This window comes from Vanacampus margaritifer, chromosome 1 (assembly GCF_051991255.1).
Source record: "Vanacampus margaritifer isolate UIUO_Vmar chromosome 1, RoL_Vmar_1.0, whole genome shotgun sequence".
Lineage (NCBI taxonomy): Eukaryota > Metazoa > Chordata > Actinopteri > Syngnathiformes > Syngnathidae > Vanacampus > Vanacampus margaritifer.
The window spans coordinates 53,804,480-53,821,353 of NC_135432.1; the positions used below are offsets into that span (position 1 = coordinate 53,804,480).

Genomic DNA, 16,874 nt, shown 5'->3' on the forward strand with positions numbered 1-16,874 from the left:
TGAATGGACACATTCAGTGATACACACATGGACACATTGGGATCATGACTCATGTTTGTTGTATGACTGAGCGTTGACCCACTTGTTGAAGTAGAACAATTTTTCCTCACCAGAGGAAACGGCAGCACAGAAGGACAGGGGTGGGTGCGAGGGTAATATTACCACATTACATCTCAAATGCTTAACTGTCATTTTCCTGCTGACAGAAACGGGAGGTTCTGCTGACTGCTAAGATCTTGTGATGGCCTAAGCTATGGTCAGCGATCCAAAGGAGAAAAGTGCCGGCGCAGTTCAGCACACTGCGTGTTGCGCATTTCTTGCAAATAGTGAGGCAAGGATGGAGTGGAGTACAAAGGGCCTGCAGTCATAATTTCCACAGATATCAAAGCCATATGGCTGGTTTCATGAAGCAGCTGGTACTGTGCACTGTATTTAGCTAGGTTTAATAGAAGAAATGCACAACAATGTGGTTGAATGTTCTGGACATGTTCCGTCGTAATGATGTCCACAAAATTATAATGTCAAATGATTTATTATATGCTCAGCTGTACAGTCAAGAGTTTATTGTAAAGAGACTGAGGTTGGTCTGTCAGCATCAACTCTTCTGGAAATATTTTGTAAGAGCCTACGAATATTCTCATTCAATCAAGTTGACTCATTTGATCACGAGGCCCGTCACGATAATTACTATACCAACTTATTGTGATATATAAAAACAGACGCGATAGTTTTTTACGGACTCGATAACCTGTCATCCTCATGCGTGTTTGTTTACTCGCATCATCAACATCCTGCTGCGTTCTTCCATCTCCTGTCATTCAACTGGCTTGTCCATGAGAGGCGGGACTCACACACGTACACAGACGGTGGAAACCGCTTTGAAGCAGAGGAGTTTGTGTACCCTAAGTTAGGTTTCCTGATGGCTGTAGTTGTACAGAGAATACTACAGTATTACTAAAGTAATACTACAGTATATTAGTTGAGCAGCATAAATGGAATTCATCTAAAACCGATGACACAGCGACCGTGTGGGTCGGAACATTTTGGATTCAAGCCAGTTGAATGCGGAGCCTCCGCTAACATCAATGATCTGGTATGTCGCATTTGTATGAAGAAAGTCGCAAACTGACAACAAACCTCAACGTTTAGTCCTTTTAAAACCAAACTATCCCATCCAATTTCTTCAACTGGTAACAAATAGCATGGTGGAACTAAGAGGAACATTCATTTCCGGACTTGCAAAGTTTGAGAACAAATCACAGATAACATTTATGGCTTTATAGTGAAAAAGATAATGCCATTCAACACTGTTGCTAAAGCATTGTTTAAAGAAATGCTGATAACTACCTAAAACAAAAAGTTACATTTCCAAAACAGTCATTCCATCTTTTACAATCAAGTGAACTAGGACATTTTGAAAGAGATGAGAGACATATCATTTTAGTCTGCCACTACAGAGATGTGCTTGTAATAAGTATATTTACATATATTTTTTTTAATCTTAAAGATATTTGATTTATTGTTCTACATTTCAATGTCAGAGTTGCATATTCTTGATGATTAAAAGTTAATTGCTTTTTAAATGGATTTACTTTAATTGTGACGCTTCAATACCATAAAATCAGTGGCATACAATAAACAGCATCCACAATATTACCAACGTTTATCGTAATAATTTCTGGGAAACTTATTCATCACAACTGACTATTATGGTTGTCTTAACGTCTCACCAGTCATTCGAGCTGGCTTCATCAATTCATGCACAAGGCCAGTTAGGACAACACTACAAGACTACAAGACTACAAGATTTTGGAAGGTCTCATCTCAAAATGTCTGTTGAAGTTCATCCCTGTAGGAATTGCTGGGTAAAAGTCTTCTGCATCAAACTCACCCAACTAAAACCCTTCTTGACTTTTTTTGACATGGGGCAATATGATGATGTACACTGATTTCCTCAAAGAGATATTGTTCTAGCTGTGAATCCATCCTTTTCTTGTTACATACTTTTGCAACATTACCACATTCCAGTACCCATACACAGTAAGTGCAAACAAATCATGACATAACCACATAACCAACAGTGAATCCAACCTGCTGTATGGAGAAAAAAAATATTAACGGTGATCTAAATCAGACCCAATACAATTAGCCTTATTATCATCCTCAAGTGCCTCAAGTTTGCTGCACATTTACTTTTGCTCACTTTGATCAATCACCACTGACCTTCCCAAATGCTGAGGTCAAGGCAGCTGATTGGAGTGTGCTGTTTAATCACCCTCCCTTTCTACAGGCAATGATAATTGCAATAACAAATGGTGTACTGTAATCATAATTACACACGAGCAGTTGAAAAAAATACAATGCACTTCCATTTCATTATTCAAGCAGGATATGCAGAGCATTAATCCCACAAAAATGGACTTAAGCAGGCAAATGGCAGTACAACATGGGTAGCGTGATGAGAACTCTTAAAACGCTGAATTTTTAAAATATGCATTTCAAATCAAATTAAGTGTCAATTAAATAATGCACAAAAATGTCTTTGTGGTGTGGAGTAATTTACTTTGGCTTATTGGATTAGGGTAATTAACTGCTTTTAGTTCAAAACCACCACATTTAGTAAATAAAATAAAATCTTACAATTGAAAGAATAAAAAAGCTCAACAAGACTGAAAAATACTGTGGGAATATATAGTACAAACTGATTTTCAGGATAATGGCAGAATGCAAAGCAGCAAATAATGTACCTATATAGTGGTTTCACAGTAGAAGAATGCAGGTAATATTGAAAATATAATGTAACACCCCAAAATAAGAAAATAGAATTAGAGACACACCGTTTAGCAACTGAAGACATGTCACACAAGAAATATTGCACAATAACAATTGTCCAATGACTGCCATTGTTGTAAGTAAGCTCCTGCACCAGTTCTTTTTTTTCTTTTCTTTTTTGCTAGAAATGTTTGAGTATGAAATTTCTCAGTATGATTTTAATTTTCTTCTACGGCATTTACAAATGTTTTTTATTTTGCACTACAGTGAGTGGAATGCCCCTAAAGTTGTACAAAATCTTGTGGAGAAATGTGCTATCAAAGGAATAATTGACAAAGAAGAACTAATTTACTTTTGGGGGGGGGGGGTTGTGATGGCATCAACCAGGAATGGCAAATACAAAATGACCACATGATCTAATTGAAACTTGCCTATCTGTAGCATAGCTAGCTACAAGAGTAATACACACATTTTCTGAAGCAACAATCAAATGACATCGATAATAAAAGAAGAACGGAATGTGCGTGGCACAGTCAGCAGCGTGTAGTGTTTACGTGAAGATGAGCACTTCCCAGGCTCAAAGAAGTCTAACTGTGTAACTGTCATTAACAAGCCTCCCTGGTTAAGCGCGATGTGTCACACAGAAAGAAAACTAAGACGGCAATTTCACACTTATATACACACAATGAACACAGCATTGAACTTACTTCTACACTGGTATGAGTTACAAAAGTTAAAATGTTTCAAAACCATTTGTGGTTCAGATTTTATCAACACAAAAACAGATTGATGATCCTTATCCTTAGAGAATGCGTTTTTTTGTCTTGAATTTAGAAAAAAAAAAATATATATATATATTAGCACGTCCGCCTCCCAGTGCTGAGGACGTGAGATCGAGTCCGGGCTTCGGCCTTCCTGGGTGGAGTTTGCATGTTCTCCCCGTGCTTGCGTGGGTTTTCACCGGGTACTCCGGTTTCCTCCCACATTCCAAAGACATGCATGGTAGGTTAATTGAACACTCCAAATTGTCCATAGGTGTGATTGTGAGTATGGTTGTTTGTCTCTGTGTGCCCTGTGATTGGCTGGCAACCAGTTCAGGGTGTACCTGCCTACTGCCCGAAGCCAGCTGGGATAGGCTCCAGCACCCCCGCGACCCTTGTGAGGAAAAGCGGTCAAGAAAATGGATGGATGGATGGATGGATAGATAGATAGATAGATAGATAGATAGATAGATAGATAGATAGATAGATAGATAGATAGATAGATAGATAGATAGATAGATAGATAGATAGATAGATAGATAGATAGATATATATATATATATATATATATACACACAGTACTGTATATATATATACTGAGGGCGGCGCGGCTCAGTGGTAGAGTGGTCGTCTCACAACACGTCAATCCCATGCCATTCTGACCAGGTTGAAGTATCCTTGAGCAAGATACTGAACCCCCAGTTGCTCCTGATGCTGCGTCATCAGAAGGTGAAAGAGTAGTCAAATGTAAAGCGCTTTGAGGGCCTTGTAAGGTGGAAAAGCACTATATAAAATGAAGTATCGTTTACCATGTGTAATTTGTGCATTGTGCAAAACTAAATTTTTCACTACATGTACACTGATAAAGTTACATTGAAAAACATGCCCATTTATTTTGCAATCGCAAATCTGTGTTAACATTATTTTAATGTTACACAGAGTAATAATTGTGTGCATTGTTAACTGTTACTAATATTGTACGTCAAATTTACACTTACAAAGCAAAGAGGCATGATCAGGTTGACAAAACTGGAGGAGCCGATGAAGTGATCATTGTGTGAGTAAAATACAAAAACAGACAAATAGGTATAATTATTGCATCAGTAATGAAGTCTAAACCTCTAAAACTTCTTTTGAGGCTGAGTATCTTGGGCAATGGTAAAACCGCAGAGTAGTGATTAAGCATGTTTGTGCAACTTTGAGGTCCATTGCATTAAAATGCAATGTCACTACCAGACTGTCCACCACTGCTATTGTGTGTGTGTGTGTGTGTGTGTGTGTGTGTGTGTGTGTGTGTGTGTGTGTGTGTGTGTGTGTGTGTGTGTGTGTGTGTGTGTGTGTGTGTGCGTGTGTGTGTGCGTGTGCGCGTGCGTATGCTTCTGCTGTGTCAGTTACAGGGCAGAAGGCCCAGATGTTTGTTTTGGAACACCTCAATAGATGAATATGGTCAGTTGACAACACACATGCTGATGCAGCATGTTGGTCCACTGCTGCCTTCAGAATAGCTGCTTAAATTGCAGTGGGTATGAATGTGTTTGTGAAGAGATTTTAATTTTATAAGATGTTAAAGATGGATAGGATACAAAGTGTAAATAAAATGTTTTTAATTGTGATTCTTACCTTCTGGTCCACTATAGAGCACACCAGGTCCTTGACAGCGGACAGTGATAGGTCATTGCCCTCCAGGTTCACAGTCTCTCTGGTCAAGCCAATTTGCAGCAAGAAAGACACCCCATGGAAAGAGCTACGGGAGTCGGTGGGGCTGGGGACACTGTGATTTCCGTTGGATAGCCGCGTGTACAGCGGTCCAGCCGAGGATGGGGACAAAGCGGGTGGCAAGGTCGGGTGGTGCGGATAGAGAGAGTGGAGAAAGGCTCGAGGTAAGGATGTGGGAGAGGAGGCAGACATTGGCTTTTATCCCAATGGCGACGTGTAATACTGAATACTGGAGGGTTCGGTGACAGGATTTATGGCGGGGAATCCTTTCGGTACGTTTTAGTGAGTCAACATTGTATAGTTTTCCACTGTGTCACCTTGGCTTTAGAAATCAGGGGGGGTAAGCCGTTGGTCCCACCCGAGCTTACACACCCGCTCACAAGATGGCAAAACAAGAAGGAATAGGTCTCTAGAATATCACTGCAATAAATGTCATATCCTGATGTGGTGCTTCTTGCCTTTACTGAAGTCACTGATCCACTCTGACCACAGGAAGCCTGTCAACAAAAACACAAACATAGAAACGTTTGTAATTTAAACAAAGCAAGGACCTACACTTACTAAATTACAGAAGAAGAAAACATTTGAGGGTTGAGCGAACTTGAGCCCGTTTCTTAGTGTCACTAATTTTGCACATTCAATATTACGCAATTAACATTACAAAATACATATTTCTCAGTGCTATTTCTCAAAGTGTGAAGTCCCGAGAATCACAGAATTAAATATTCAAACTGTGCATACTTTTAGAGTGGCTTAAACTCCTTGAATTAAGTAAAGTACATTTGTTAAATACAGTTTAGTTTATATTTTAAATAAAACGAAGTAGTTGCATTTAATTAATAATACTTGTTTTCAAACGTTTATTCAGGTACAATTTCTGTTCAACTTTTATGTGCAAGTTTGAGAAACGTTGCCCTCAGACATTATTGCTAACTTCATTCGATCGATTTTGTAAATATATATTTCAATCAAATTATCTCCACATAAAGCCATTTCTTGTAGCTCTCCATAGTAAAACGGACTGTGTAACCCTCTGGTTAGCTTACTCATCTTAGGGCCGCTTAGCATGCATAAAAACAATGGCATCGTAAATCTAAAGTTTAAAAGGAACATATATATCCGACATGTAAAACAATTTAAGTCATTAACATCCACAATGAAGGTTCGGAAGCGTGCAAACCTCCCGACTTCTATTCGATATGCTGGCAGAACACAAACCGATAGCACACCATAACAACTTAATAAGTTACACAAGCTTGAATATGCATGTCAAGCGGACCTTTCGCTTCGGTGGAACTTTCTGTCAACCCGAAGACAAACGAGTCCTTGGATATTGTTTTAATTTTAAGAAGCGATACTTTACCTTCACAGTCAGCGAAGGACGCATTTCTTTCCAATGCGAGTGGACCGAACAAACTTTGAATCTCCATCAACTGCGGAAAGCGGCGTCTCAAGTTAAACTTGCACTTGGCTAAGAATCGTCGAGGAAAACCGAACTTAAATAAAACAAACACCGAAACAAAAACTGGCATAAAAGCTTACTATGACCAACGAAGCCGTCCATTTATTTTTCTCTTATCGTTGTTTCAGATACTGTAGTAAATTCATGCGCATCTTATTATCCTTCCAGCTGTGACTACTCCCCCATTTACACTAAATAGGAAAGCCGTAATGCTCGCTGGGAGTTGAAGTCTTTCTGTAGCGTCACTATAACAGACTTCATGTTTAGCCTGCAAATTTTAAACTACAAACCTTGTGAAACAATGGCGCCACTGAGGAACCGACTACACTGCGCATGCGCAGATATTTTCCGTTATTTCACGTTTATCCATTCCAGGGGGGGATATAGGTTCACGCGGCCCTGAAACGTTTGTAACACACTTGAAAATATATCACTCACTTAAGAGGCTCTGAGCAGGTGTCAGCGTTACTTAAGGGAATGAATTCTGCATTACTAACAATGGTTTTCCATTCACGAGATCGCAAAGAATTGAAGGAGGCCAGGGTAAGGGTGGTTGGTCGCTGGAAAATTATGCCAACACGTGGACATATATAATTATAACTTTGTGATGCTCAGAAAGTGAATTTCATCTAGGGGACATGAAATGTAAACAAAAGGGACCTTATTGCTCAAGAACACATGCCTGTCAGTCTGTTGTTGTTTTCACATCAATCACAGTTTTCATGATGGCCTCACTAACCTTTTTACCTAAAGAACCACAACACAAAGAATAATAAAAAGATAACATTTTATTTCTCAAAAAAAAACACACATACAGGTAAAATGATGTTAATACTGTGGGAATTTGGCATCTATCCAGTGCGCCCACGCCATTAGGCCTCCGCAGATATCTTTCACTTCGACATTGTCTACTTCTGATCCACTCATCTTCCCGAGAATCTGGACAGCCTTCTGGGAGTCGTTGCCCATCTTACAAATCACATAAACTGCAAGAAACCACAGAGATACTTTTGGTGACAGAATTACATTCCTCTAGATCTTTATAAGAACTCTGGGGAAAACATAAAGTCTGTGTACGGATCATATTCAAACAAAGGATGCTGTTTTTTTGCAGCACGGTCCGTATTTCCCATGTTTTGGGTATAAATGTTGTTATTGTGCAGACTACACATCAGATTAAAAACACCAGTTTAAGGACATACTGTATCAGGGCAACTATCCCATGATGTAGTTACAACTCTTGATTGCAGTAATGTCATTTAACTGTGCACTGATTCATAAAATTATTTCAGAGTAAAAACATTTTTTAATAGATAATGCAGTATGTGAGAAATGAGTGTACAGCAGAGCCCACTACCAAGACGACACAAAACTGTCTCAAAATAAAGTTTAAAAAATTATAATAATTCCTCCAAAGTATATAGACCAGCTGCTCAGGTTGGTCACACTTGTTTTAGAAAAGGGGTCACCTGACAACCCCACTGCAATCTGCTACTAGCATTCCAAATTGCGCAAGCCAGAGTAGCAGTAGGAAATGAACTGTGAATATGCACTGGTTCATTTCAGACGACATGCAGATAAAGCCCGCGCTTTGTCCTGTTACCTGGAGGCCAGCAGACACCGACCATCTGCTGTTTCAATTGGCCGATGCGCTGCTGCAGTAACTGCATATGTTCACTCTTCCTCTGTTCTAAACTTGAAAGCGGTATGTCTGGCAACAATGTTAGGAGAATAACCACAAAGAAAATGGGGATTATCATGTCGCGTCAGACTGATTTATGTTTTGTTTCCCATCTCCTGAAGGATACTGAGCGAGCTGGGTAAATGGCATATGTCCACCTCCACAAGAGGGCGCACATCTAAAAGGAGATGAGGCTCTGCATTGTCCACAATGGATTTGTAATCCTGCAAATACAACAAGGCATTCCTGAAGTCATTAAAAGGGGAGTGATTTTACCTTCAAGAAATTTGATTCATATCTTACAGTTAAATACGGAAATGTAAATGACTTGCAGCTAATTTGAGGGAAGTATTGCTCAGATTGCTTGATTTGTTACAATTATTTGAACAACTTTTTCTTAAAATCGTCGGGACTCAAAACTGCTCCTAAATTGAGCCCCTGACGCAAATTCAATTCAACTGTGATCTCCATCTCTGTGCTTAATGACCGTTTAAAAGTTCAGATTGTGCAGTCATATGCACGCGCAATCCTCATGCAACAACACCATAGATGCCAAGCACAGTGTTATTCTTTTCTGTGAAACATTTACTAGCACATTTTAGATTGTTTCCCGTGATTGCTGAGGTACAATCGGTTCATCAATTTTCATGATTTCTGGGAGAACATTATGAGTATTAGTTGAATAAACAACACTTCATACAGGGAGGGATGCACTGGCCAAAAGGTTTCCTCACCTGCACTGTGATCCTCTGATCTCTGGACAGGATGTTGAGTCTTCGACACTGAAAACACAATAAATTGTACTCTCTATTACAGTACATTAACAAACAGAATGTGGTAACGTGTGATTGATAATATCAAGGTCAACCTTATCTGTTGCAGCAGACCCACAGAAGGCTTCGTAGTCAACTAGCTGGGTTACGCTGGGCTCTTTCCCACATACTACACATCCTGACAGCTTGGGCCGCAACCTGATGGACCGGAACCTGGCACTTTGAGCATCAAACATCACCAGCTGCTGGCCGCAGGAAGCTGACACGTAAAGTTAAGTGAAAGGCTCGTTTTTCAAACGTGTATATATTGTGTCGAGGGGTGTCAAAATGAGTGTGTTGATTTTGAGCTAATTTAAAGTTGCTTTAACACCCCAACAATTTTTTACTTTATTTGGATTTGTACTTGGGTAATTCCAGTCACTAAGATCACAACCACCATCTGTTGTCAACAGACTTGAGAAACATTACAGTGCTGTATAAAGAATAAAACAGAAAATAGCCACTGGACGTCCGGATATCACGATGTTATGTGCTTGGCCTCATGAGAAATGGTGGTTCTTTCAAGGAAAAGGGAAAACAATACCACTTTTGTCCAAATGTGCCGCCATAATCAACAAAAAACAAACACTCATTTGTGCCTCTTTAAGTATTATTTTGAAAATATTTTAAAAAATTACCGGTATTTGTTTATATGTTTTATAAGATTATTTATAAGTATTTTTCCCTTTTTTTTATACATTTGAATATAAGAAAAATAATCCATTCAGTAATGAACAAATAAATAAAACAAAGCCTTTTTTCTATTTTAGTTACTTAGTTTAGTTTAGTTATTTTACTACCCATGACAAGTAACTGTGAACACACACTTGTCATCTTACATCACAATCTTGGAATGTGTGTCTGTACTGCAATGTTGGGAACAATTAGTTGTACTGTATCACACACAAAAACGGTAACGTGAAGCAGTTACGTATTACTTTGTAACAGAAAAAATAAATCTCTGCGGGCCAACAAAATGAATCATCCAATATTGTTAACAATTCCCAAACTTGTGACAATTAAATATTACATAGGTGAAGGCTGAAATGTACAGCAGTAGTATATTATGCCAGAGTTTAGATACAGCCATATCCAGAGGCTATCTTGAGGACCTCCAATGCTTGTAAGCAGCCCATTATGCCTGGAACTTAAAGATAAGTGGAACATTTTACCAACAACCAGTATTTAACAGGCTGAAAATGCTGGAGAAAGACAAGTCTGTACAGAGCTAATGGATTCTGGGAAAGAGGCTCGACTTACCCACTCCTAACACCCCTCCATCAGAACAATTGGTCACCGTCTCTGGGGGCGGGGGGACTGGGTAGATGCATCTGTAGCAAGGGCCTCCATCATAGTTATAGACTGTCAACTACGGACACAAACAATTCAGGCTGAGAAGAATTGGTGATTTGCAAGGTGAAAATATCGTACCTGTCCCTCCATTCTGAGGGCGCTGGCTGACACGAGAGGCTTGCCACTCAGCACGCAGGCGTCGTTGACAAGATAACGAGTGGGGACATTGTCTGAACAATCAGCCACAATGTCATATATGAAGTCAGTGAAGTCAAGGCATGTAAGCAATACTCTTTTTCTCTTTAAGTCAGACAAAACTTGAGTGAACAGGATACTGTTGAAAGAGTTGCAGGGCGTTCTCAGGTGAAAGCTGTAGGTGGTATGGAATACACTCGACTGTTGAGTTCAACCTGTGAGGTAAGGTTGGGCGGTAAAACGTTAATACGGTATCACGGGGTGTCCAAAAATGGCAACGTTACTTTCAATATCGTCATTAAAAAAATAAAAAATAAATGTAGCGCATAATGACGATATTAAAGATATATTTTTTGATAACATTTGTAGTTGTGTTTTCAAATTAGTAATACTATGGCAATTCATATTACCATAACAGTTTAAAACTAGAAAAATTCCCGCGGAAATTTTGAATGGGACTGCTGACTCTTGTAAATGAGCTGAACAGTTTAAAATTTAAACGACTGGAATCGGTCAAGAAATGTGGAAGTTAACCATAATCAACATCAACTAAAAGTATCTCACTGTCCCTTTAAGAAAAATGCACTTTTCACGCACACACATTCCATTGATATTGTATGAGAGACGCACACCTCGAACAAAAGCCTCTCACGACTTAACGGTTCAAGATGCAGATTCAAGAAATGGCTCGTTAGAAAGGCCAGGGGTTGGGGAACGCGAGCATGTTCTCACTTTTTTTAATCGGATGAAAAATGACCAAATGAGAGCAGGTTGAAAACTTATGATTTATCCACAATGAAGAGGAAAAAGGAGGCGAATTTAACATGGAAAAGATAGGCGAGTTAGTACGACTTCTCCTCGCTTAAAGTGAAAATAAAGGTACTAAATGACACCTTAGCCAAATAAATAAGTTAGTTTGTCTGAAAGAAGAGACTTGTCACTACAAAATGTGAGAATTTGATGTCTAGTGAGCAAAGATTGTGGCCATGGTGACGAGTGAAGTGAAACTTTTGACTTTTGGAAATATATTTTTTGGGTTCCCGCCACTCAAAGCCTAATTGTTCCACAGAGTGTAATAGAAGGCTATTTCACTCACTGTCTTTGAACCCGCACAGGGGGGAGAGCTTTCATCCCTTAAAATAAATTTAGCTAAAGATGGGAAAAATTGCTACAAAATGAGCTAAAATTCATATCGGTCCGATAACGTATGCGCGCGCAGCGTGTCTTGGAAAAAGGTGCTTGATCTGTAATTTGTCCCCCCTTTCTCCTTTAATTTCCTATGGGAGTTTTTTGGGAATTGCGTCGCCATGGTAACTCGGAATTCCTAGAAAAGTAATGCCGCACCGAGTCAGATCGAGCCGCATCGTTTGATACCTCATTTGCGATCTACGGTACGGGCCGCATTTTTGCGGAAAAATCTGGGGATTTTCTAGGGTGGAGAGTAATATGTGCTGCTTTCAGCAGTCCCATAATTAATAGTAAGCTGTTAGTCATGTGACAGTCACATGACCGCTCAGACGGAACGAGACAAAATGACCAGTCGGCACAGCTCAGTAAAGCGGTCCTCTAAAAAGAAAAGAAAAAAATGCAACTGCTATAATTTGGCAGCAAATGTCGATGAGGCTTGTATGCAAAATCTGCATGAGGACTGTAACGGAGTGAGATGGACTATACTTCGTATCTCCGGACTTATCTGAGGAACATTATCCCCCGCTTACTGCTGCAAAGATATGAGTTTGTCGCAGAGTCCACAATTCGTTTACCAACTACCGATACTATTAAGTCCATATGACCTACAGAAGTGCGGCACAAAGCGCTTTTATTTATACAAAAAAATCAGTAAGTGATTTTGTTCGACCAGTGACGGGCCTTACATTTGGGGCATGGCTAAATTTATGAATGTGTCTGGGTGGCTACGGACGTATTTTGTTAGTCAATGTTAGTTTTTAAAAGTTTTTTTGCTCTGACCAACCAATAAGGGGATGGAAAATGCTAACATTATCGGCTGGCCATGTGAGGACGGTTAAAGAAATAGTCCCATGGCTAATGTACATTTTTTTATGATACATTTGCAAGCACTACTGATTCTGAAGGCTTTGGGCAGATTAGATTGAGATGGAAACACAAAGAGACTGGAATCTAAATTGGACAAAAATAATAACAATTTAACATCCATTCACTGACTGACTAGAGAAACTGATTATATTGGGGAGTTGAAGGGTGGTTCTACAATATATTTGAATAAATACTAGAATTTACATTTTGATCTCCGAATGGATTAATTCACTCTACATCATTTCCTAGAGGAAAATATTTCAAAATCTGAACAAACTTGAGGTCGTACCATCTTGGACTGGATTGTTTTCAACCATAGAGGTTCTACTGTGAAGGAAAGCCTCTGTCTGTGTGGCTTCCTAGTGGTAAAGCGGTACACTAATGTGGTGAACGCCAACTCATGCGCATACTAACCACAGTGGGGGGCAAGTGGCCCCAAAAGAAGCTGCCTCTGAAATAACATGTTTACACAATATTTGGAGACACTCAAACACGCACCCAAATATAACCTGTGGCCAGACTGGAAAGCGCCTGTATACATTACACAGAGACCATCAGAGTCACAAACAACAGTACAATCACACAAATTCCCCTAATTATGTAACGTTTACTAATAATTATCCAAATAACAACTTCTCCAATTGAGATTTGCATTTGTAAATTTTTGTTTTGTACATTACTCGAATTATCCAAACATAAAATAGCTGGCATAAATGTGCGCTTGACATAAATGTGACTGTCCAGAGCAGGGGTCAGCAAACTTTACTGTCAAAAGAGCCATGTTGGGCCAAATAAATAACCAAAAATCTTGTCTGGGGCCGCAAAATATTTGAACATTGTGATGAACGAAACAGTGTATTATTGTTCGTCTAATGTATTGATGGCCCCAGAGCTCATTAGAGCTGCACCATAACAGAAAAATATGCAGCATCCAATACTTGAGATTCATTTTCTTAATTTCTTCTACCTTTCATCTTCCGTTTTTGTAGTTGTAATTTTTCATAATTCATTCTTCATACATTTTGAGACCTTTCTGCTTTTTTGTAAAAAAAAAAAAAAAAGATTAGAGTCTCTTCTTTCATGAGGAAAAAAAGTATATTTGTATTGTTTTGCAGCAATTAGCATTAGAACATAGCTAAGTTTCATCATTATTCACAAATCTGTTTAAACCAGTGGGGAAAACAGCTTGCTGCCACATGGCCCTGGTTGAGTTCTTATACTCTGCTGCCACCTGCTGTCCGTTTTTGTAATAACTACCATTGCTTCAAGCGTTCTCTTCAAAGTCTTCTGTATACTCTAGCTAGCATAAAAAAAAACATTAAAAAACGTACAAATACGTTTGTAGTACCATGGTAATATTTAAAATAGAACGTATTTGTACGTTTTTGGGAGCAAATGAGTTAAAAACTTCTTTGCCTACCTTTCGTCTCTCTTTGTCTGACAACTTAAAACTTATTTCGAATATTTAATTATTCATTTATTATTTCATCATTAATTCATTTGAAAAGTATTTATCTAAAAAATAAAAATAAAAATATTAAATATTTAATATTTAATTATTCATCTTTTTTTATTTAATCATTAATTCATTAAAAATATATTTATCTAAAAAATACAAATAAATATGTAAATAAGAAAAAATCTTCTATTTTTTTTATAGATCCACAAGGAGCCTTAGGAAAGGGACTAAAGAACCCACATGTGAATCCAGAGCCGCAGGCTACAGACCCCTGGTCTAGAGCATAAACATCACCTTCTAACTGCGTTGGCTGCAGACAGAGCTTTAGTCTGACCCTGGTTCTCCTCGCCATGAAGCACTTGTCTATGCAGATTACTGAGCTCCACCTCATCATAGTCCAGCAGACCCAGACGCCCTATGGGGAAACACAGATGGAATAAATCAATGCAAAAGTCTAATAGTAACAGAGAACCATGTAAAATTGTGGCATCTGTTATGCAAAAATGTGTTAATTGCAGTCAAATTTTTAAGTAAAACCGACTTCACAATTCATACAAAAACATCAAGGTTTTTCTAATCACCCATCATGCATGATATTATGCAAGACTGCGGCATAACTCATGTGAGTTTAGGTCAGCATCAAGGGATTAACATTCTTTGGCTTTGTGTTGTTTTCATTCCAAAAGAAACACACACCTCAACAAGAGGTGTTAAAAGACCAACATGGGAACAGACAATTAAGAATGTTTTTAAAAAATAGATGTGTTACACCTCCAATATTTGTGATGAGAGTTTGTTTTTCTTTTTGCCTCTTAATACATTAGAGTAAATTAGGCTAGTGAGTGTATGTCTTGTCTCTTAACCTTGTTGTAAAAGTGCATTTTATTTTATGTTACGTACACTGAAAACATAATTAAGACAGCAAATTAAAACCTACCTATACCCGCTGCTGCTAGATACTGAGCCAGAGGACAGCCCAGTCCTCCACAACCCACAATCAATACGGATGTCTTGAATAGGTTCAGCTGTCCTGTGGACAAATCAGTCAAGACCACTGGTGTGTTTTGTCATGCCAGACTCATTCTCTAGCGTGTATAGAAAGTTTATTTTTTACCTTGCACACCCAATTCCGGCAGGAGGAGCTGCCTGCTGTACCTCATGATGTCTTCATTGGAGAGAGCTGCTGTGTCTGTTAGTGGAGTGAGTTCAGTCACTCTGTCAAGTAGCTGTGGGATAAAATTGTTGTTCTTCTAGAAAACAAAACAATATAATTACAGCCTAGATGCTCTCTAATCAAATGTGACACCACTTAAAAGGGAAATTAATGGGCTTTCCAACAGTACAAAAGTTTTTGCCAAAAGTTACAACCAATAAATATTTTACCATGCACAAATATCCTTCCTTTTTGTGCTATTTCTATTATACAGATTCACTGAACAGAGGAAAATTATTTTTACATGGCCAATTCCTAATTTCAATATTAAAATTAATTTGGTTTATTTATAATTTTCTGAGATCTTGTTACTTAGGTTTTCGTTTGCTTTAAGATATTTTCAGAATTATTTGTGTACAGAATCCATATGTGTTTCAATATTTAAATTGATCTTGTTTGTTTTCGAAGTGGATAGTTTGCCGTGACTGGCGCTATTTTGCCATGAGCCGCGCAAGGGTCATGATTCGAATCCCGCTCTGTACTTTATTGATTTATTTGTTTGTTAACTACAATTTCTTGACAACATCCTATATGCTTTGAGTGTTATGGTTAGGCTGAGAATGCCGATAGGAGCCTATATTAGGTAGCAAAACAAAAAAAAAACTTCGTGAAAAATATACTGAAGAGGGCGAGACATGCCCAGTGCATGACTCCGTCCGGCGATTGACCAATCAGAGCCCTTCACGGCAAAATAGCTTTAGCAGGAGAAGATCCACCCCCAAATGTTTTCCTTGATATTCTGGCTTCATTGATATGCACCGATACAGATAGACAGAAGATGGTCCCATTGTAAAAAAGTAAATTATTATTGTATGCAAACTTTTTCTGGCGACAAACATTGCAAATAAACTTTACTGGTAGACAACAAAACACACTCACTTTTTCGAATGCGGCCAGTTTATTCTTCAGAGCTGCAATCTCTTTCTCTTTCTCTCTCAGCTGTGCCTTCAAGTAGTCCACTTCCTCAGCCATCGCTGATATAATTTCCATTATCTGTGACGATAAAAGGTTCAGATGATGGATGGGTGTATTGATATGTCAAATGGTTTAACTACAGAAGGCAGCAGAGGAATGCGTGAGGGGGCAGCAGTCTAGTACTCAGGAACAAGCTAGGTCAACAAGCACACTTCCGGGTTAATCACGTGGTTATTACCACGTGGTACACAGCTGGGCTATTTTCCCTTTTCCTTCACTACTCCCCCCTGACCTGTAGTTTTTATTTTTCCTTTTGTCGTTGTTTATCCAGCCTCTTAAGAAATACAAAATATTTATCCACATCGAATAAATACAGTGTAAAAAAAATAATAATACGAAAGGAAAACTCAAGTATGGCTTTATAGATTACAAAAAGTGGGGTACAGTAGTCGAAGTAGTACACGAAGCATGAAGGCGGCGTTGTGATATTTTATCAGTCGAGGATGGGGGTAAATTACAAAGTTATGTTTACCTATTTCT

At 38.7% G+C, this 16,874-nt stretch overlaps 2 protein-coding genes across 3 annotated transcripts in view; both read right to left on the reverse strand.

The window, feature by feature from the left end:
• Positions 1–6,920, reverse strand: part of prkd3 (protein kinase D3) — a 44,101-nt gene extending 37,181 nt beyond the window's left edge. The window contains exons 1-2 of one of the 2 annotated variants that reach the window (XM_077548843.1): positions 6,613–6,920; positions 5,154–5,746 (exon numbers count right to left, since the gene is read on the reverse strand). In XM_077548843.1, the coding sequence (XP_077404969.1) occupies positions 5,154–5,441 (288 nt within the window). In that variant the 5' untranslated portion in view covers positions 5,442–5,746; positions 6,613–6,920. The remainder of the gene's footprint in view (positions 1–5,153; positions 5,747–6,612) is intronic. The other variant, XM_077548758.1, reaches the window with a different exon arrangement.
• A 561-nt stretch (positions 6,921–7,481) lies between these two features.
• On the reverse strand, positions 7,482–16,557 carry mocs3 (molybdenum cofactor synthesis 3). The gene is made up of 13 exons (XM_077548970.1): positions 16,299–16,557; positions 15,321–15,456; positions 15,144–15,236; positions 14,501–14,621; positions 10,833–10,907; positions 10,636–10,753; positions 10,465–10,573; positions 10,289–10,351; positions 9,261–9,424; positions 9,127–9,174; positions 8,520–8,616; positions 8,315–8,422; positions 7,482–7,697 (listed from the first exon to the last, which is right to left on the reverse strand). The coding sequence occupies exons 1-13, from the start codon at positions 16,407–16,409 to the stop codon at positions 7,540–7,542; spliced, it is 1,401 nt and encodes a 466-aa protein (XP_077405096.1). The 5' UTR covers positions 16,410–16,557; the 3' UTR covers positions 7,482–7,539.
• Positions 16,558–16,874: the final 317 nt, after the last annotated feature.

Bases quoted from the DNA above. Each gene is read 5' to 3' on its own strand.
- mocs3 (XM_077548970.1), bottom strand. From the start codon at position 16,409: ATGGAAATTATATCAGCGATGGCTGAGGAAGTGGACTACTTGAAGGCA. The intron at 9,425-10,288 runs GTATCTAAACTC...TTTACGTGTCAG, and splicing joins GATAGCCTCTGGATATGGCT to CTTCCTGCGGCCAGCAGCTG. The intron at 8,423-8,519 runs GTATCCTTCAGG...CATTGTTGCCAG, and splicing joins CCATTTACCCAGCTCGCTCA to ACATACCGCTTTCAAGTTTA.